The sequence below is a fragment of the Lutra lutra genome, chromosome 9 (assembly GCF_902655055.1).
Source record: "Lutra lutra chromosome 9, mLutLut1.2, whole genome shotgun sequence".
NCBI classification, from domain to species: domain Eukaryota; kingdom Metazoa; phylum Chordata; class Mammalia; order Carnivora; family Mustelidae; genus Lutra; species Lutra lutra.
In genome coordinates this window covers 19,553,529-19,575,693 of record NC_062286.1, presented here as the reverse complement: position 1 = coordinate 19,575,693, position 22,165 = coordinate 19,553,529, and the positions used below count along the sequence as shown (strand labels likewise).

Sequence of the window (22,165 nt, the reverse complement as noted above, 5' to 3'; positions counted from 1 at the left end):
CGTATGGGAGCCAAGGCAGCAAGAGTTTCGGGGAAGAAGGCAGAGGCCCATTTTCACTTCTGCAGGTGGGCTGAGGACCTTGAGGACTGAGGGGAGAAGACTCCTGCTGTTCATCACTTTAATTCTTTCTGATTTAATTGGTTTTAATTTAGGAGATAACTGCTTCTGTTTCTACAAATTAATAGACATTTGCCTTCTTGGCCCAAGCGTCTGTCTATACTCAGAAACCTAAATTTCATGCCTGATGTGTGTAAGAAGTCTTTATTTCTTGCAACAGACTGGTATGGGCATGTGCATACTAGAATCTCTGAGATGAATGAGTAATACATGGCCTCTGTCAAGGTTCTTACTGGAATTTTGGCCTGAAACCCCCGGTCTGTCAATGTTACTCCTCACCCACTCGACTTATCCTTCCTCTGCCACTTTCATGTGCCCTATACTTTGGGCTGCCTCTTCCTAGAATTATAGATATGCCCCAGAAGCGAGTTCCATTTCTAGCCAAAATATCGAAGGTGGACCATCAGAGGAGGGTGAGAAAGGAAGGCAGAAGATGCAAATAGACATTGTTTCGCAGGCACTGTTAGGTGCTTTGCCTTCATCATCTCATATAATCCTCGGAATTACCCCGCGAAGGAAGTAGTACTGTCCCCATTTGATAGATGAGGCCACTGAGACGCAGAGAGGTTAAGTGATTGCCCAAAATCACACAACTACTAACTAAGAGTGACCCCAGATTTGACTCTAGAGCCATTACACCATTGGGGCTCTGCATTTGGAGTTCTGAAGTTAGTGTGGAGACCCTAGAGTCAGGGAAGCTCAACCCAGCATCCCAGAGAGCCTGCTCCAGGCTCTGGTACATAAATGGCCGTACGCCTTGCTGATGCTCGTGTCGTTTTTGCCTGAAGTTCTTCGTTCTTCCTGAGAAGAGCTTTTTTCTATAGAATTTGTGTTATTTTAAGATCTACTAACGAGAATTAAAGATGGATTGCCTCTAGGGAGTGGAGCTGGAGGTGAGAAGGGCTGAGGCAGGAAGCTGTTACGTTCATCACAAGACCTTGTCCTCGTAGGGTTTTTCTTATCATGTTACTTTGATTTTATAAAAAGTCCTCTAAAGACCAGTAGATATTGAGATACAATAGCAAATACTATGTATGCACAAAAGAATGCCCTTTGTTATGTTAATGACTGTGAAATATATTATAAAATCACAAAACCTCCAATTGCACATTTGTTCTTTTATGTGAAGGTTCGTAATGAGTTTTACAAGGATACACAGGGTGTAATACTGGTCTATGATGTTGGGCAGAAAGATTCCTTTGACGCCCTTGATGCGTGGCTGGCAGAGATGAAGCAGGATCTTGGACCTCATGGAAACATGGAAAATATTGTATTTGCAGTGTGTGCCAACAAGGTAACTGCTTTGGACATTGTATGCTCAACTTTCCGGATCCATTATGGGAAGAGTGCAGCTCTGAGTTTTGGGGAACAAATGAAAAAAAAAAAAAAAAAAACACACAAATTCCCATATGTTGGGGTATTTATCCATTTTTTTCTGGTGCTATACATGGGGAAGGGTATTAGTGACAGAGCAGGAGAAGGAGATCCTAATAATTACACTCTGGCCTTGATTAGAAAAGGGACAGTAATTAGGTGTGCAGTGTGGATTATGGAAAGGAATGGAAAGCAGACTTGAGTGTGGGAGTCATCATGAAGCCAACTTTCACAGAGGTGAATTTGAGGTGAGCAGTTTTCTTTGAGGATAAAGTGGGAAGTGTGGGAGCAGGCATTTGTTATTTTGCCACAGAAAATCAGTCTATGTTCTATATTGGCAATTTTTTGGGTCTCTTTTGGTCCTCGTAATTGTATATACTGGTGCTGGAGTTCATGTAAGAGTAGTTTTTGCCTCAGTAAAAGATTGACGAAGACCTCACAGGGCCTGTGCTAGTGGGTCAATGTTGGGGTCTTCTCTCTGTCCCCCGACTTTCTATTTCAGATTGACTGTACCAAGCACCGCTGTGTAGATGAAAGTGAAGGGCGTTTGTGGGCCGAAAGCAAAGGCTTCCTGTACTTTGAAACTTCAGCACAGACTGGAGAGGGAATCAATGAGATGTTCCAGGTAAGCTGGCATTGTTTTGTTTGTTCCGAGGCTGACCCTGCCAAATTTTAGTTTAAATTATGAGAAGCAAAAATGTAATAGGAATTTCTCATTGGAATAAGCTTGTTCTTTTCAGAAGCTGGTGAGAAAAAGATTGAGAGAGAGAGAGAGAGAGAGAGTGTGTGTGTGTGTGTGGTATCTGCCTGCTGTGTACTTGAGACCAGACCTGACTAATCATCAGAATTACTTTGGGAAATTCTTAAAAATACAGATTTCCAGGCTGCAAAACTACTGGAAGCTTAGTGCTTGTGCTGGAGCTCGAGAATCTATATTTTGAAAAAGCTTTCCAGGTGATTCTGATGATCATCAAGTTTAACAACTGTTATTGTATACTTACTTATAATAGAACAAAGATTTTCTTGAGAACCACCTTTGGTTAATGGTGTTACATTTGCATGAATAGGTAGATGGAAGGATTACTTTGGTGAAATTGCCTTGCCGTAGCTGATATAATCCTGTATTGCAAGGGCGCAGTTAGAGAATAGGAGCCTGGCGTTGCAGAGTCCAGCCAATCACACGTAAAAATAAGGTCTTACCCACCAAGTAGACAATGGAAGGATGTACTCATATTGCAACCTGAATGGACGGTGATTTTTTAAAAAATTACTAATCTTTAATAATTTTAAGGGACAAGGTTTATTTATTTATTTATTTATTTTTTTAGAGAAGGAGTGGGGAGGGCCAGAGGGAGAGAAAGAATCTGAAGCGGGCTCCATGCCCAGCACAGAGCCCAATGCGGGCTTGACCTCACAACCCTGAGACCATGACCTGAGCTGAAATCAAGAGTTGGACACTTAACTAACTGAACCACCTGGGCGCCCAGAACAAGACCTTTTTTTTTTTTAAAGATGATTTTATTTATTTGTTTGTTTGTTTGTTTATTTATTTATTTTAGAGAGAGAGAGAGAAAAAGAGAGAGCATGAGCAGGAGGGGCACAGGGACGGGGAGAGAGAGATACTCAAGCAGACTCCCGAGCTGAGCAGGGAGCCTGACGTGGAGCTCGATCTCATGACTCTGAGATCACAACCTAAGCTGAAACCAAGATTCAGATGCTTAACCAACCGTGCCCCCAGGCACCCCCAGAACAAGGCTTTTTTAAAATAATAAATTATAAAGTCAACTCTTGATTATAGATACATTTGGAAGTAAGTGGTGACATGAATTATGCATTTTTTCTCTTATGAGTATATCTTGATATTTTGGGAATTTTTAGCATTTCAAATAATGTAGCTATACTATAAAGAGTTGTTCTTGACTATTGAGTGGGATTTTATTTAATCTTTTATGCTGAATTTCTTTCTCTTAAGATGTCACTGCCCCTATTAGAAGACAGGTTTCATCCTTGGCTGACAGTTTGAATCGGGCATCATAGCTTCTGTTTCAAGACCAAATAAGGTTGATGTTGGCTTGCCACATCCTGTTCTATTGAGTACATGAACCTGTGTGAGTTTGTACCTATTTATGTGCAATAACGGTACTTGATCATTTGAATAGTGTTTTACTATTCTGGAGAAGTTTGCGTGTTTCATCTCATCTGAGGTTTAGTGTGTAGCAGGTTTTATTCTCATTTCAGATTTTATAACATCTAAGAGTACTGAAGTGACTTGTCCAAGGGTATAAATAACGACTGTTGAAGATTAAATTTCTTTCAGCCCTTTAAAGATGTTGGTCCATTCTCTTCTGGCCTCTCTTGCAACTCATGAGATGTTAGTACCCATTCTTACTCGTTTTTTTGTTCATAATGTGTTGGGGATTTTTTCCCCTCTAGCCACTTTCAAGAGTTTTTATCTTTGGCTTTTGGCTTTGGACTGTATGACTAGATGTGATTCTCCTTATATCTATCCTGCTTGGTATTTGTTGAGTTTCTCGGAGAGCTAAGCAGGTGTTTTTTTATCATCATTTGTTCAAAAATTTTTTAGTTTATTTTCACTCATTTCCTTCCTGGACTCCAGTTACATGTGTAATAGGCCATTTGATTTTGTCCCATAGTCCTTGAGACTGTTATTTTTCTTTCCTTTTTCTCTATTTTTTGGATCACATAGTCTCTAATGGTCTGACTTTCAGCTGCTTTTAAATCTGAGTGAATTTTTCAACTCGATACTTTTTAGTCCTAGGATTTGCATTTGATTTTCTTGTGTAGATCCTGGTTCTCTGCTGGGCTTCTCTATCTGTTCACTTCTTAAGTTTTCCTTTATCTCTTTGAAATATTTATAATAGCTCCTTTAAAGTCTTTGTCTGCTAAGTCCAATATCTGAATCATCTTGGGCCCAGTTTCTGTTGACAGCTTTTTTTTTTTTTTTTTCGCCTGACTATGGATCATATTTTCTTGTGTCTTTGTATGAATAGTGATTTTTGATTGAATACCAAGACACTGTGGATAATGCATTGTAGAGGCTCTAGATTCTTTATTTTCCTCAGCAGAATATTGGTACTTATTTCAGCGGGCAGTTACCAACAGATTACATTGCATTTGCATGGGTTTGGTTTTTTGCTTTCATAGCAAGGATCTGAAGGAAGACCAAATTGTTGTCTAAGCCCTTCTAATTTGGTAGAACTCAGCCTTCAAATTCTGTCTCCTTTTAGACCTTGTCAGCTCTTGGTTTTCAGTTTTGTCAGGATGAGTTTACTACCAAGCCATAGTCTTTCTGTGGTATCTCAGCTAGATCCACAGGATACTAATGAAATAGTAAGCAATGTCTGCACTCTAGCAAGGTCAAACTGTACTGTTCCTGGAATGCCTCTTCCCAAAGCACCACTAGACTCCTAGTATATTGGTACTCTTCTCAATCGCATGGTCAGCCTCAGGTGATCTCACCCTGTGCATTTATAGCCTAGACCACAACTACAGATTAGTGGGGAACCGTCACATGGACTTCTGGGGCCCAATCCTGCCTTTCTCCTTCCTCTCCAATGCCTCGCTCTGCAGATTCTAGCCCCTTCAGGATCCTTAAACTCTGATCTCTTTCTCTTTCATTCAGTGGGACTGTGGGACTGCTCAGACCAGCTCTCTGAGACATGGCCAGGAAATGGGCTCCAGGTAGAAACTGAGGGGCAGTACTGTGCTTGCTGTTGTCCACTACCTGGAAATAGTTTCTTCCTCTGTCTGTCCATTTTCATAGTAGTTTATGGCAGGAGTTCTAGCCCAGTCCCTGTCACTCCATCATGGCTGGAACTCAGACATGGAATGTAAACAGACCCTTGATTTCAATTCTCCTATTCTGTACGCCACACCACAGCTGGCGCTTCTAAACCATGTGTGTTACAAGTGAATGCTTGTGTCCTCAGAGATCTGGGAGTGTTTATATTTTAGTTTAACTGATAAACTAGAAGAAAACCTCCTCACAAATCAGCACCCTCCTCACAAATCAGCCTTCTTGTTTAGGTTGTCAAGTCTATTAGCTATTACTGGAGATAAGAAGGAGGAGTCTAAGAGAAATGGAAAATTTTTGGACAATGACAGGAATTATAGACATATCTGAAAAAGAAGAGAGATTAAAAGGAGATGGAGGGAAGAAGGGATGTGTCGATTTGAGAGCAGTATAGTGTATTAAATGAATCTTCTGAGCAAAGTTATCCAATAATAGTGACTGAACTATGAGCAGGATCAAAAAAGTTTTCGCTTTGAAAAACATAAAAAAAATGGGCAAAGAATCTGAACAATTTAGAGAAAAAGGAAAGGCACTAAGCATATGAAAAGACACTCAGTTTCACTTAAAAAACTTAAAATCCAAGTTTAAAAAACTTTAAATCCAAACTGTGTGCTACACATAGGTTTGGCGAAAGTGAAGCTGCGTGAGAATGCCCCATAGTGACAAGGGGACAGAGAAATAGAGTGTCGGACACTGTGATGGGGGTGTAAACTGGCACAGTCATTTTGCAGGACAGTTGTCAAAATCAAAAATTAAAATGCCTGTACACTGTTACTTAGTACTTCTCCTTTTAGGAATTTATCTGAAAGCAGCATCTCCACAAGTGTGCAAACACACACACACACACACACACACACACACACACACACACACACACACAGTATTCATTAAAGCACTGTGTGTAATAGCAACACCTGGAAATAATTGACTTGTCAATTGGGGAACTAGGGAGTTTGTTAAATAAATTAAGATACAGTCACATAGTGAAATACTGAACAGTCATTAAAAAGGATGAGGAAAGTGTCTATATGCACTTTCTCTCTAGAGAAAGAGTCCAAGGTATATTTTTTTTAAAGATTTTTTTTTTTAATGTAATTTCTATTCCCAGCATGGGGCTCGAACCCACAACACCAAGATCAAGAGTTGCACGCTCTACCAACTAAAACAGCCAGGTGCCTCTGTATTTTTATGTGAAAAAGTTTGAGGAGCTAAGCAGTATGTTTAATCTGCTTTCTCTTATGTCAGTGTTTAGTGTAGGGATGGATATACCGGTATTCTTTTTTTTTTTTTTTTAAGATTTTATTTATTTATTCAACAGACCAAGATCACAAATAGGCAGCGAGGCAGGCAGAAGCAGGCTCCCCGCTGAGCAGAGAGCCCCATGTGGGGCTCAGTCCCAGGCCCCTGGGATCACGACCTGAGCCAAAGGCAGAGGCTTTAATCCACTGAGCCACCCAGGTGCCCTGATATACTGGTATTCTGATAGAAAATTTTTCTGGGAAGATACTCAAAAAATATTAACAATGGTTACTTCTAGGAGAGGAACTCGAGGGGCAGGAAGACAGTTTTCATTTTACACTTTTATTTACTATTTGAATTTTTCTAACAGTGTTCACCTACTATCTTTTAACCTCAGGAGTGTTATTTGAGAGGAAGATTATGAGCCATTTGAAGTTTATTCCTTATACTTTTGTGTGTTAAAAAAATACACAAGGTGTGCATATACACATAAACACACATATAAGGTAAAAGAAAAAAACCTTCCAGACTATATATTTGCTTTATGGTGAATTTTAAGTTATTGTAATATATTAAAATTCTTTAAGTTATGCTTAAAGGAAATTCCTATTTTCATAAAATCAGTTCTCCTCTGGGATGATTTCTTTTTGCAGACCTTTTATGTATCCATAGTTGACTTATGTGAAAATGGAGGGAAACGTCCTATCACGAATAGCAATGCTAGTTTCACCAAAGAACAAGCAGACACCATTCGCAGAATTCGAAACAGTAAAGACAGTTGGGACATGTTGGGAGTCAAACCTGGGGCCTCAAGGTAAGCGGTGCTCTAGGATCTTAGTTCCAAGTTCTGTCCTGGGGAAAAACTCAGCTGTCAACATCATAGGTCTGATATATCTTCTTGTCATTGACTGGAAATATGAAGATGTGTGGAAATGCATTAGCTTATGTAATAACTTTTCTTCAGTGAATTAACTGAATGCCAGAGAAACAAAGTAGAGGACACAGTGGCCTGATGAAGGAGCTCTGCAGTGTATTTGCATGAATACTTTCGGTAATGGTGTGTTCTGCTTTTGTCTGTGTTGAATAGGAGCCTTGAAGCAAATGTAACCTTAAAAAAATACCTTACAAAAGAGAAATCTTAAATCATAGAATTTTAGAAGAGGAAAAGGATATTAGCAGCTTCTCCAGACATTTCATTTTATAGGTGAGAAAACTGGAACTCGGCGAGACTAAACACATGTTCAAGGACCCTAGGAGTTAGTGGTAGAATTGGTTCTTGACCTTGAACACTGTGTGTCTGCCTGGCTCTGTCTCTTTCTATGGCCCTCAGAATCCTGCTAGGTCCTCGTCTGTGTATGAATTTATGTTAAATGGTTTTATTTTTAGCCAAAAGAAATATTTGGGAGGAAGACAAATACAATCACTATTCTTTGTTGCTTGTGCAAGAATAAATCCTTGTTCGGTATGATTATATAACTTTTAACAATAGAATGCTTCTGTTACTGTACATATTATGATTGTTATTGTAATTGTAAGCGTTCTCAGGTCTTTTTATTTTGCACCATAACTTTCCTCCCCAACCTTGTCCCTTTCTACTTTGTCACCTTGATTCACACACACACGCACACAAAAGTGCGTGTTGAAACACCTTGTTGATACCAATGGCATTAAGTTTCTCTTTTCCAGTTTGGTCTCCTAGCCTGTCTTCAGACCCAGAAGGCGAGAGGGCAGGGGAAGAAGAAAACAGTTACTGGTCACCTCGACTTGCCAGGCCTTACAGAGAAGACTTTAAACACACGAACATTTCAGATGATCTTGTGTAAATAGCACAGTTAATTGGTGTCTTTTAAATGTCCTTTGGGATGTCCATAGTCTCATTCTAACATCTTCTGTTTACCTCCAAAGGAGATTGGCTCTAAAAGAAAGAAACTTATTAGTTAACTTAGTACAGTGTTTATTAAGGAAAAAGAAACTTCAGGTTCCTTATTTATTTACTATCTGTATTAATTGGAATCTACCAAAATATACGGGACTTCCACAAGTTCTCACTGACCAATATAAACATGTGCTCCTCCTTACCGCTCTTTCTCTGGGTCGATCAGACTAATTTTGTATGTCAGTGAGCACACTTGAACAAAACCTAGAAACAGTGTTTTGAAGTTATAAAGAGTTTTAATGTTTGTTCAGTGTCATGTTTACTGTTCTTGAACTTTAAGAAAATCTTCATCTTCAGCAGAATTAATGTATTTGTTACTTTGTAAATGTATTTATTAATACATTTGTTATTTTGGTGAAGAATTCTGGCAATTCGGATTTCTTCAGAGAGGGAGAATATGATTCTTGTTAGCTAATATCAGAATTGTCTATGTAAAAAAGCCCCATGCATGTTTTAGAACAAGAGAATTCAAGGGGTGCCTGGGTGGCTCAGTTGTTAGGTGTCTGCCTTCAGTTCAGGTCATGATCCCGGGTCCTGGGATTGAGTCCCGCATCGGGCTCCCTGCTCAGCGGGAAGCCTGCTTCTCCCTCTCCTGTTCCCCCTGCTTGTGTTCCCTCTGTCGCTGTCTTTCTCTCTGTTAAATAAATAAATAAATCTTTAAAGGGAAAAAAAAAAAAAAAAACGAAGGAGAATAAGAGAATTCAGGATTTGTTTAAGAGCAGAAAGCAGAAAAAGCCTTAGAATACATGCCCCAAGCCTAGAGGACTATGAACATGGCCCTGTGACCTCAGTCCTTCCAAGTAGACACCCAAGACTTTCCATCACCTGCGAGACAATCACAGACCATCTCTCTAATTCAGAGAGCCGAGTAGAAATCCTTCTGATAAAACATAAAGGAGAAAAACTAGAGCGTTTGGGAAAAGCACCATATCCAGGCTAATAGCATAACTGGAAACCTGAATTACAAAAAGGTGGTGGGAAATAAAACTATCCGGTAAGGACAGAACTACACCTGACCAGAGGAGGAGCTGGATACTTAGAAGCTTCTGGAGACCTAACACCAGAGGATGATGAAGAGCAGGGAGAGGGACAGGTGGTCTCCCGGAGCTCTCCTGGTCTTTGGGATTCACTTTACTGCCCCTTTCCTTTATGGGTAATGTTCCCTTCTCTTTTCTTTCTTCTTTGGTCTCAGGAGCTCGCTGGAGCTCTCCGGTACCCCCATCTGCAGTGTCCCTTTCTTGGTCAATGGTGTCACCATCTTCCCTGAGCCTCAGCATCCCCTTGACCCTCGAACTCATTTCAGCCCCTTTTCTTCCATCTCCTCGACCTATATGTCCAACTCGTCACCTGCTTCTGCCGATTCTTTCTGTGTGTCATCCCTTAGCCTCCCTTGATCCAGACTCTTACTCGTGCTTGGCTTCTTGTAACAATCTCCTAACCTCGAAAATTAGCTTTCTCAGCACCTTTTTTGTCATGAAACTCTTACTGATGTCATTATTTATCAAGTCTACTTTTTTGTTGTTGTTTTGATTTCAAGGCCCCTCCCTTACTGGTCAGTGCTTCCTGGCCAACTTTGTTTTTGTTACCCCCAACAGTGTCCTCGTGGAACTTCATGCCACGGCCATGCTGTTCGTAGTTCCTAGCTTCAGCCGGCTCTCTCCCGGTGGCTCAGTGTCTCCTCATCTCCTTCAGAACCCCACCCCACAGGCCTTTCCTGATCACCCCGTGCCCTCATCGCTTCAGACAGCAAAGATTTGCTGGATGCCTGCTCTGTGCCAAGGACCTTTCTGTGGATCTTTCTTTTACCAGGCATTTTCTTGGTGTTTCAATACTTCACATTATATTTCTTTCTCTACTTGTCTATAATGTATTATTTACTTGTTTATTGTTTGTTTCCGAGTCCTTTAGTCCCACTTTTGAGAAAAGGTAGTAATGCAAGAGATATGATGTAAGTCCAGACATCAAACTGCCGTGGGCGGGGGCTGACCCTGTCGTTGACATAGAGCTTGGCTTCTTTCTCGTAGGGATGAAGTCAACAAAGCCTATCGGAAGCTCGCTGTGCTGCTTCACCCCGACAAGTGCGTGGCTCCCGGTAGTGAAGATGCCTTCAAAGCGGTGGTGAATGCCCGGACAGCCCTCCTGAAAAACATCAAGTAGGAAGTCAGAGAAAAAGACAAGTGCGGCCCTCAAGTATAAACTGACTGTCCCTAGAAGTGAAATAACCACCATGGATTTTTTTTTTTCTTTTTCCACAAAAATCTTACTGCTTTTTTCTCTTGTGTGTCATTTGTAAATTAGAAATTCAGGTACCTGTGACCATTTCAGACATTTTACAGAGCAGTGAAGAGAACCAAGCGCCACTTGTACGTATAGTTCCTTTCCTATTTCCAAATAATCCGAATTTTGTTCCTCCTTCATTTGTGAGCTCGGTAATGGTAGCATCCCTCACGCACTTGACTCAGGACAGTCCAGGAGGTTTCTGGAGGGAGGAAGGGGCACAGGAGGACCTTTTGCTTTTCTTTTCCTTTTTAAAAAGTTCATTGGAGAAGGAGACAGCAGAAACAGAAGGAAACGATAACAAAACCCCCAAGAGTGTGGTGGGACCTCACAAGCAAGTCACTTCTTTTACGAGTTCCTTAGTAGGATTTGAACCATCGATCCATCTGTAATTAATGAACTCTGGAGAGCCCTTTGGAAGTTTGTGAATCAAGGTAATACCGTTCCAAATTGAGCAGTCCTTTGTGGACCTATACTCTGTCCCCTTCTCCAGCCACCAGGGGGAGAGACAGGCTAGTTCTAGGAGAGAAAAGACAGTGGCAGCCACGAGTTCTGGAACACTGGCTGTTGCTCGTCTTGCCCCTAGATCTGAGGCCTTTCTCCAGCCGCGGAAGCAATGCCAGTAGCAGTAGGGAGCATCGGGCACCCAGGAAGCAGGAGTCAGGTCCCACAACAGACGTGCTTGCAGGTCACATGAGAGCTTATATACGCATCCTGGAAGGCAAGGCCAGAAGCAAGGCCCAAGGGCACCACCAGCCTGGCTTGGACTTGTCCGATGCCCCTCAGAGAGCCTGTGGATGAGGCTTCTGCCTTTTCTTGTTTCTGCATCCTTGGCCACAGGTAGGTAGGAAACGCAGGGGCACTCCTCTACCGCCTGGCCTATTCACTTACCTACTTGAGTTCCTTCCTTTTCCTTTTCTCTTCCTTATTTATTTATTTTTAAAATATACCACATCTGTCATTTTTCTCCTGATTGTCTGGCTTTTGGCCACTGCCTCTTCCATCCTCCCTTACGAGGCTTTACCTTACAGTCCTCCCGTACAAGCCCTGGTTGACTGGAGTCAAGTGTGGATCCTTTGGGTGTTGGTGGAGGGAGAGATCGTAAGGCCTGTGTGGGAAGAATCTCTAATTTTTGCTTGGGCTCCATATTTCTAAACAGTAATATATTTACAGTCTAGATTATGAAAGCTTATGTAATGTAGAGAAATCCATTCTCTTGCCATAGTCTCCTCCTCCTTATCCACGGAACGGATGAAGATCAAGTATGTTAGGACTGGCCCTTCCTCCAGAGCTTTCAGAACTGGTCTTGCTGTTTGACCCATTGTATTGTGAATCTCGGTACATTACTCATCTTTTAGCTGCAACCACCCTGCACTAATTGGGCTTTAAGGTGCATGAAATGTGAGTTTCAAGCAGCTATCCCATATTGATCACCAAATAGCATTCACCTACCCAAAAAGAAAAGCCACTTCAGTTTCATTCCAGCCCTCTGCAGTCTTCTGGATTCTCCTCTCCAAAGCAGCTTCCCTTTGCGTGTCTGCCCTTGGGCCGCATTGAGCTTGTTGTCAGGAAACCAGAGCATTGTTTTCTAGTATATCTTTTCATCTTGGTAATACTGAAAATGCTTCTTTTTTATGAATTGAGTCTAATACATGATTTCCTGGGGATTTTCCTCTGGACTTGTAATTTTAAATAGCTTCTGGGACTATAAAACTCCAACCAAAGTGCTTCTGAATTTAAATTTTACTTAAGGCCTTCATCATGCCTAAAGTAATTAAAAATGTGGGTCTATTCTTGTAAAGGAACTAGAGTCAAATAAACAAGGGACTGTGCATGATAGCATCAGCCCAAATTGACATGACAGCCCACTGAGTATGTGGCCCTGTATGGAGCCTATGCTAGTTTTCATCACTGTTGCTAAAGACCAGGTTGGTCACCTCATTCAACTACATTGTGCAGATGAACAGTTACAACAGAATTTGTTAGTGCTTCCGTTCCTATATAACGAGTGACTTGTAGAAATTTATCCTGATTTTGGTTCTTAGGTCTTAGAACTCAGTTCCTAACACCTTCATTATTAATGTTAAGGATGGCCATGAATTTATGTAAAAGAAAGAAAAGAAGAAAGTTAAGCTTCAGGGTCCTGGAATTTGTCCGAGTGCCATAATCCTTGAGTAGAATATTAAGGGATAATAAAGCATGATTTGCAATGCAAAGTTTTTTGGTACTAATGTAATACAAAGCTTTGTAGACCTCTGTGCATTAAATTTATATTCTCAGTGCAAACATGTACTTTGTAGTTCAACTTATGAAATTCCTTCAGCCAGTTAGGATCTCAGAATACATTGGTGAGATTAACAACTAGCAGAATCATTCCATTGGCTAAAAATATTTGATGGAGAATCTTGTTTTTCAGGAAAGAATAAGAAGTTTGAACAGTTCGTATTAAAGCCATTACTTCCAAGTCTGAGTCATCAGGAACGAGCAGTTTTAAAGCTTTTTGAAATCCCTTGAGGTATTTCTAACTAATTGCCCATCCTACCTAAGCACTTTAAAATACACCGTCCTTTTCTCCCCCTGTTCCCCTTTGAGGCTTCTTCTGAACTGATGTTCTCGCCTGTCAACAGTTCTCCTTCAGCCTCTTTGTCTCGCGTCTCCCCACACATGTGTCCTCGGCTCTGTTAGCCTGTGAACTTCAAAGTCCAGGCCTCGAGCACTGTGCTGCCACCCAGGAAAAGCTGCGGAGATCCTGTCGCTGGCACACTTTTCTTGAGGCTCACATTTACCTCAGGAAACTCACTCTAGTGTGTTCTCGTGCATTGAATTCCCAACTGGTAAATAATTTCTTTCTACCCATAAACCAGTATCTAATTCACTGCTAGTTAAAAGAGCCATAGATAAGGCAGCTGAATTTCTGAAAGAAAGCCAGAGTAAGTAAGGAGCCCCTGTCAGCCCTGTATCAGGACCACACTTCCTCCTGGAACGGTGACAGAATCTCGAGGGGGAGGGAGGTAGTTTAGGCCCAAGTTAGAAAGGGTGGATCCGCGCACGGATTGCCGCTGACAGTGACAGTGACAGCGCCATTCTCAGAGGTACTTTCAGTGGGCGCTGGCATGTCACTCCCTTTCCCCCCGCACTCTACCTAGCTCACTCAGTCTGCCACCGTTTTTGCAAAACTTTTGGAAAATGAGTTTAGCTGCACAAGAGAGCTACCCACCTTCCACTGCAAGTTTTGCAAAGTGAAAAAAGGTTCACACTTCTCATGTTTGGTATTAGCACAAGTGTAACGTTTGTACATTGGTTTTTCCGTTAAACGTTTCTAGAGAAGACAAAAGCTTAGATTTGTGACATGGGGAAATTAGAGTGTGTCTAACAAGCAGTGCAATATTAAGCCGTGCCAAAAAGGCCCTGGTGTGAAGTGGCTTGTCGGCAGGTTGGACGGTCTGGGTTAGCGTCCGGCATCCTGTAGGGCGATCATCCCCTCTGACTGTGAATGCAGAGTCTCTAATGATACCCTTCGCTCTTACGAGGTAATTTGCATATTTGTGTTCTGTTGAAATAACTGAAAATGTTAAATCTAACAGTTGTTTATGTCTTGTATAGAGAGTGTCATATGTATTTAAGTTGTGTATTTTTATAAAATAAAGCCAAAACTCGAACACTGGCCTGTGGGCTGCACTTCTTTGTTGAGATGCTGGTCTTTAATGTAAAACGTACTAGTCTAGAAGCAGCCCAGGCCCTCACCAACTGAGGCCTTATAGAGGATATCTTGCTTGAGTTTCCAGTTGGGAAATGGAGGAAATTTTATTTCTCAGTCCATCAGGTAATTCTAACCTTCTTAAGTCATGGTCAAAGTGTTTTGATTTCTTTTTTTCTTTTTTTAAGATTTTATTTATTTATTTGACAGACAGAGATCACAGTAGGCGCGGGGGGGGGGGGGGGCGGTGGAAGCAGGCTCCCTGCTGAGCAGAGAACCCGATGTGGGGCTCGATCCCAGGCCCTGGGATCATGACCTGAGCCGAAGGCAGAGGCTTAACCCACTGAGCCACCCAGGCGCCCTGTGTCTTGATTTCTTAAAGATAACTAATATTGTGTTGCTTTTTTAATTCAGATAAATGACAGGATGTTACCATCCTATTTTAATAATGCAGCTCTCGGCTGAACAGCTTACTCATTCAGTGACTGGTCCCTGGAAACAAGAATATTTAAGTAACAGACTGTTGGGAACCCAGAATTTGAAAGTGAAAGCCTTGCAGGGCCAACCCGCAGAAGGCAGTGTCTCTCGGAAGCCTTCACATGAGGGCTGTAATTTTCATTATGAACGAAGTATGTTCTCACCTGAGAAGGCACGACACTCTTTTGGGGAACTGCTCTACTCTCTCCAAACATGCTTTCAAGACAAGCTGCCGAAGTCTCCTTTGCTTCCTACGCAGAATGGCCCAGGAGCTGGGAGTGTCACCCAAGCTGAACCAATTGGCATCCTTCTCTGGTATCTTTCTCACCGGAGCTGGGAAAGAAAACTTCCTCTCAGGAGAGGAAGTAAGATGGGAGGAGTCCTGCTGATGTTGGCAACCTGATTCCAATGCCATGGAAAACATTCTGAAAGAATGCAGCAGACATTCATAACGAGACAGAGTCCTGATGGCCAAGACTCGCCTTCTGGTTCCTGAGATCCCTTGAGCTGGTTGTTCTGCAAGCCCATATGCCACCCCAGAATCCTTCCCACAAACCTCCAACCCCTGTTTTCTGCTTGGTTTAGTTGGAGTTTGCTTTCCATTACTTGAAACTAAAGGGATATTAGATGATAGTAGACCTTAAGATTGTAAGCAAGGATGAGAAAGCTACGGTCTGTAGACTGGAATGACATCTGATAGGCATGTTATTATATTTATATATTATAATATATCCAATTACTTGTTTTTCAGTTGGAGTCTGGCTACGTCTTAACCCAATAGTCGCAAGCTGTAAACAGAAAAACAAAATTAGGTTTATTCAATTTGTTTCGGGGTCCATTTATCCAAATACTTGCAACTTCTTAAGTTTCTAATTAAGTGTTATCGTTAAAGTGATCATTTGCCACGCATGTATTGAGCACCTACTGTGCCAGCCCCGTTCTAGGCATGGAGGATACGAGCGAGCTCAGGACCAACAAAAATCCCTGCCCTGTGCCTCTTAACATTCTAGTGTCTCTGTGTGTAGTTTTGAAGAAAAATTCTTTTTCTTTTTTTTTTTTAAGAGTTATTTATTTATCAGAGAGCGCACAAGCGGGGGAGTGGCAGGCAGAGGGAGAAGTAGACTCCCCACTGAGCAAGGAGCCTGATGCGGGACTCCATCCCAGGACACCAGGATCATGACCTGAGCCAAAGGCAGAAGCTTAACCAACTGAACCACCCAGGCATGCCAGTTTCTTTTTTTATTTTTCTATAGGCTTATTTCTTATTTCCTATAGGTTTATTTCCAAAGAAGCAAGTTTGCCCTTTTTGAGTATTTAAGATACACAATTTGGAATGAATACTCTGATTGCTACTATATACTGTAGATCATGGGGTTTGTTAAAATGCTGTATTAAGGTTTTTTTCAGGAAACTTAATCATTATTATTATCCAAAGCTCCATGTTTCATATTGGCCTAGAGAAAATAGTTCCAGACTTAAGGAGTCTCTTTATATATGTTTTATATTTATAATTAATGTATTTTTCCCAAGCAATTGATAAGTTTGAATTTATTTGGAGGAAATACCTAGACTTTAGGTTGTTTTAGTTAAAACAATAATCTGTACCTCTGATACCATCCAGTGAAGATTTTGTTCAGTAGACAGTGGTAAAGGGTGCTGACTTCAAGAAAATTATCCTCTCTGCATCCAGAGCAGTCAGTTGTCAGATGTCATTATAAGGCCAGCAAGTGCCGCCCATGATAGCATTTTATGGACAGGAGAAACAGTAAAAGTTTGCTATGATTGAGGGAAATGAAGACGTGAGGTGTCTACAGGCCTCTGATATCGGAATGCGAACATTCTGCTAGTTTCAGAGCACGAGAGAGAACAAAAAGTTTAATAAAAGAAATAATAAAGCAAAGACTCTTAGTGGTTCAAAAGGAAAATACAATGAAAGAAACCGTTTCCATTCTGAGTAACAGGGAGCAAGGAGAAAAGCCCCAAGTCAGCATTTGTCAAATGTTTCTTTATGGACAGAACCCCATTATTTCTAGTTCCCAATGGGAACCCTGTATGTAAAACGGCTAAGAGCAACATTTTAGTAGGATGAATTTGTAAGATGACAGTTTCAACATCATTCCTTATAAAAGCAACCTACAGGCAGTTCTGCCTTCCAAGGTTGATGGCAGAGTTTCTGTCAGAAGTCCTCATGCCGGGGCATCTGGGTGGCTCAGCGGGTTAAGCTTCTGCCTTCAGCTCAGGTCATGATCCCATGGCCCTGGGATCGAGCCGCACATCGGGCTCTCTGCTCAGCGGGGAGCCTGCTTCCTCCTCTCTCTCTGCCTGCCTCTCTGCCTACTTGTGATCTCTGTCTGTCAAATAAATAAATAAAAATCTAAAAAAAAAAAAGTCCCCATGCCATTCCCTCCTGCCCACAGGCACTGGTGAGGGGAGCACCTCACCCGAGAGAGTAAGGGCTCAGGGAAACGCTGTCTGTTATGAGCTGCTGGCAGGCAGTCGGTATTGCGGGCAGGCTGGGCAGGGACTCTGTGTAACGAAGGGCCCTGATGACATTTTAGACATAAGTGAAAATACTATGGCTTTGTGTCAGGAGGCAAAGACCTGAGCTGCTTTTCTTAAGAAACGAACAAGATTCGAGGGTGGGGGCTGCCAAAGGAAAGGGAATAAAGACCAGATAAGATGAGGCAGAAAGCTGGGGTCCCGAGAAGGACAAGTGGAAGGATAGTAGACATTAAAAATTATTAGATGTTAGGACACAGAAAGATAGCCACAGAGAAGTACCCAGTGGCAGAAACAACCAAAGGACTTTTAAGAAGATCATGACCCGAGCTGAAAGCAGAGGCCTAACCCACAGAGCCACCCAGGCGCCCCTCTCTCAAAGAATTTTTAAAAAATATTTAAAATATGAAATATAATACATTTGGATCTATTTATCAACAAGTTTTTTGTTTTTGTTTTTGTTTTTGTTTTTCAGTGAGATTTTGAACAAGCCCTTGCCAAACCTCTGATGCCTTCAAACAGCTTGGAAATCACGTCTTAAGGGATATCCAGCCAGGTCAGCAACTGAGGGCAATTAAGCCTGCGGACCCGAGAGATAGATGCTTTACAGCTTATGTTTCTGGGCGGTTTCTTACACCCTTAGCTTATTCTCTTGTCATAGCTAGAAGCCATCCAGCCCTAAAAGGGTGGTTTCCCGCGCGCAAAGCCTAGCCCTGGTTTTCTGTGTCCGAATCACCAGCACTGCAGGAGGAAGGGTGGTTTATTTTCGCCACACTGTCTGGGGAGAGGGTTTTAGGGGACGAGGTCAAGATTGTTTGACTTTCGACCCTATACTTGTCCATATTATTTGTGTTTTCCCAATGGATGTAAACTATTTTAGTCATCTAAAAAGTTAAATGAAACAACAACAATAAAAACTAAATATGGTACCAGTTTTTTAAAAAAAGAGACTCCAAACTGTGGGAACCTCTAAGGGGAGCTCTGGGCTGTAATTAAATCCTGCTTCTTTACTTCAGTAGAAACTTCATCCTAAGAGAGAAAAAGCTTTTAGTCTCTCACAAGTTTGTTTGAAAAGCTAACCTCGGGGGCACCTAGGTGGCCCAGTGGGTTAAGGCCTCTGCCTTCGGCTCAGGTCATGATCTCTGGGTCCTGGGATCGAGCCCCGCATCGGGCTCTCTGCTCAGCAGGGAGCCTGCTTCTTCCTCTCTCTCTCTGCCTGCCTCTCTGCCTACTTGTGATCTCTGTCTGCCAAATAATTTTTTTTAAATCTTAAAAAAAAAAAGATTTTTAATTATACTAAAAAAAAAAAAAGAAAGAAAAGCTAACCTTGCAATCAGGGCTGTCCGACTGGAATTTCAAATTCACTTACCTATGTTACATATCTGCAAGCTCTCTCTAACACAGAAGCAGTAGGACTGAGAGGGGAGGGCCCCGGCCTCATAATTAAGAGAGTAGCCTTGGGCAAGGGGGTCCTCCTTTCAAGGTGCACTTTCGTCTGTTATTAGATAAGGCTCCTGATTAAAGACCAGCCCTTGTTGAAATCCGAGGAAGGTCACGAACATCTCTCTATAATCCTGCTGCCATTCCACTACTCCAAAAACAGAAAAAGGAAAGGAAAAGAAAAACGATGTTAGAAAAAACGTTAGTGAACTAGGCTTGTGCTAAACTTAGGAATAATAGGCATTGTTGAACCCCTTCCTTTCTTTTAATAAACCTTAAACTCCTGCTACACGCAGTCGTGATTTCAGCAGCTCGCTTTACAAAAGCAAATGGTGCTGGAAATTTTTAGTAACAAGTCCACAAGACTCAGATGTACAAAGACATTCTTTATTCCTATAAAACGGAAGTCATCTTGAGCCCTGAGCTCACATTTTCCACCAAAGGTGGGAAAACTTAAAATTCACCTCTTGAGGCAAGTTAGTCACTTCTGGTTTGAAACATGATCAACTCTAGATTAAAACCCGGTAAATCCAAGACCCCCTCCTCCTGACGCTTCCACCCCCTTCTTTGCCCAGGGGAGACCTAGACTGGGGGCAAAGGGTGCCTTACCTCTTGTGTTGGTCAAGAGAAGTATTTTGGGGCCCTCTTTCTGTCCCCCCACCCTAGTGGCCTCCCTGGCCTCTCACTGGTCCCACCTGCTCTGCCATTTGCTGCTGACATCACGGGCGCGCCACGGCCTCCAGACCCCAGGTCCAAGCGCTTGTCCTCCTGGTTGTCCTGATTGTCCAGGCTGGCCCTTGACCTCTTCGCTCCTCTGCAGCCTGTTCACCCTGAGGGTCAGTAATTCCAGGCCACTTTTCCCCAGCCTTGCCCTGAGCCCCAGCCCCTGGGAGCCCTCTAGGTCTTGGCCAGTCCGGCTCCCGTGCAACTTCACACCAGGAGTCCTTGGAAATTGCAGTCTCCAGGCTATACCCTGGAAGCCACCTTGAGATTTCCTCTTCTGGCCCTCCGAGTTACTGGTGTGCTGGCAAACTGGCTCTCAGGGAACGGGCAAGGCAATCCTGATTTGCAGCTTTTGCCCCATTGTCATATCCAGACTGTCCTCAGGTTGATTTCAAGCTGGGAGGCACACCAGTAAGCTTCTGTGAGCCGTCATACAGCAAACTCCAACTCTTTGTACCTGGGAAGCAAGGAGGTGGGCAGGGGGGTTTATACAGCTTTCCCCACACCCCTCCCCTCGAGAGACTCCCCTTTTATCTCATCTCCTCGGCTAGATTGTTAGCTCTTTTGGGGCAAGATTACATCTTAAAGCCTCATTTCCCAAAGCATTTCTCCCAGGGGCTTGGCAGGGGGCTCTCAGTGCTTACGTTGACTGATTACATTCTTTAACAATATTGCCACTAAAGACTCTTTAATTACATTTTGTTTTTTTTTTTTTTTACTAAAGTATAATTGACATACAGTATTACATTAGTTTCAGGTGTACATCATAGTGATTCAATAATTTTATACTTTATGAAATGATCCCCGTGATGGGTTTAGTTACCATCTGCTGCTAAGGACTTAAAATCTCTTTGTTTTGCTGTTAGAGGCATGAAGGTGGCTCATTCCTTGTGATTTTTCACTGCAGATCCAATGAAATTAATCCAGTGCCCCATAGCTCCTGAACACTCATGGAGAGCGTGCCAGCCACATTGCTAGGGACTTTTTTTTTTTTTTTTTTTTTGAGATTCTACTGTTTAAGTAATGTCTACACCCAACGTGGGGCTTAAAGTTACAAGCCTGAGATCAAGAGTCTCTCCACCAACTGGGCTGGCCAGGCGCCCCACCCAGGGAATTTTTAATACAGCAAAGTGTGCGGTTTCGTGAAATGTATTTAGTGGGATGGATTTGGTAGAAATCAAATTAATTTATATCATGATTTAAGTTTCTAGGCAGAAAGACCTGACTTAACTCACTGGCATCTTCCAGTCAACATTATCAAATCGGTGTTAAGTCTTTGATCAACTTTTTAGCCCCAAGTGTATGAGTCATTGCAACAGGACTGATTGAACATTTAATATTTGCAAAGAAGGTGCTTTAAGAACTGAGGAAACGTGGGGTGCCTGGTGGCTCAGTGGGTTAAAGCCTCTGCCTTTGGCTCAGGTCATGATCCCAGGGTCCTGGGATCGAGCCCCACATCAGCCCCACATGGGGCTCTCTGCTTGGCAGGGAGCCTGTTTCCCCCCATCTCTCTGCCTGCCTCTCCGCCTGCCTCTCTGCCTACTTATGATCTCTCTCTCTGTCAAATAAATAAATTTTTAAAAATCTTAAAAAAAAAAAAAAAAGAACTGAGGAAATGTGTAGGACCATGATTCTTGAAGCGGGGTCTGGGACCAGCAGCCCCGGGCCCGACAGTTCCTTGACTGGCAGCTGCAACACTGCCCCCTCCCTTATCCCGAAAGACAGACTGACCAAGCTGGGACTTGCCTCGCCTGGTGCACCTCTGCAGTCAAAAGGAGAACAGGTTTGAGAAGTGACTCTTCTTTTCCTCCTTCCTTACACACGTACTCTTGCTCCATAAAATCGGCGCTCCTACCATTTATTGAGCACTTACGGTAAACCAAGCACTTCTTCAGCCATTTAAAAGCATTTTATTTCAAACTCACGATGACCCTTTGGAGAAACTTTTTTTTTTTTTTTTTTTTTAACGTAGGCTCCACACCCAGCATGGAGCCCAGTATAGGGCTCAAACTCATGACCGTGAGATCAAGACCTGAGCTGAGATCAGGATCAGTTAGCCGACTGAGCCACCCAGGTGCCCCCAGGACGAACATTTTATCCCCATATTATGGAAAAGGAAATGTGCTCAGGAAGGTTAAGTAAATCATCTAATACCATAGTCGTGTTGCCTTATGGTCCCCCAAAGATATGTGCCTGCAGAGCCTGAGAACATGACTTTATTTGGCATAGAGTCTTTTTATATGTAATTAAGGTACTTAAGGTAATTAAGGTAAGGAAATGAGAACTGTCTGCATTAGGGTGGGTCCTAAAGCCAATGCCAAGTCCTTGCAAGAGAAGGGGAAGAGGACAGAGACACACAGAGAAAAGGAGACCATGTGAAGACGGAGGCAGACACGGAGTTACAGAGCTGCGAGCTAAGGAAGGCCAATGGTTGCTGGCAGCTACCAGAATTAGGAAAGGGGCAGAAATGGATTCTCCCTCAGCCTCCAGAGGGAACCTACCCTAATGACATCTTGATTTTGGAATTCCAGCCTTCAGAACTGTGAGAGAATACATTTCTGCCGTTTTGGGC

At 42.5% G+C, this 22,165-nt stretch overlaps 1 protein-coding gene across 3 annotated transcripts in view; it reads left to right on the top strand.

Moving 5' to 3' along the window:
* Positions 1–18,266, top strand: part of DNAJC27 (DnaJ heat shock protein family (Hsp40) member C27) — a 33,920-nt gene extending 15,654 nt beyond the window's left edge. The window contains exons 4-7 of one of the 3 annotated variants that reach the window (XM_047746381.1): positions 1,247–1,411; positions 1,994–2,116; positions 7,198–7,358; positions 17,906–18,266. In XM_047746381.1, the coding sequence (XP_047602337.1) occupies positions 1,247–1,411; positions 1,994–2,116; positions 7,198–7,358; positions 17,906–17,939 (483 nt within the window). In that variant the 3' untranslated portion in view covers positions 17,940–18,266. Of the gene's footprint in view, positions 1–1,246; positions 1,412–1,993; positions 2,117–7,197; positions 7,359–10,504; positions 12,970–17,905 lie in introns of those variants that run through there. The other 2 variants (XM_047746380.1, XM_047746382.1) reach the window with 2 other exon arrangements.
* The last annotated feature ends 3,899 nt before the right edge of the window (positions 18,267–22,165 follow it).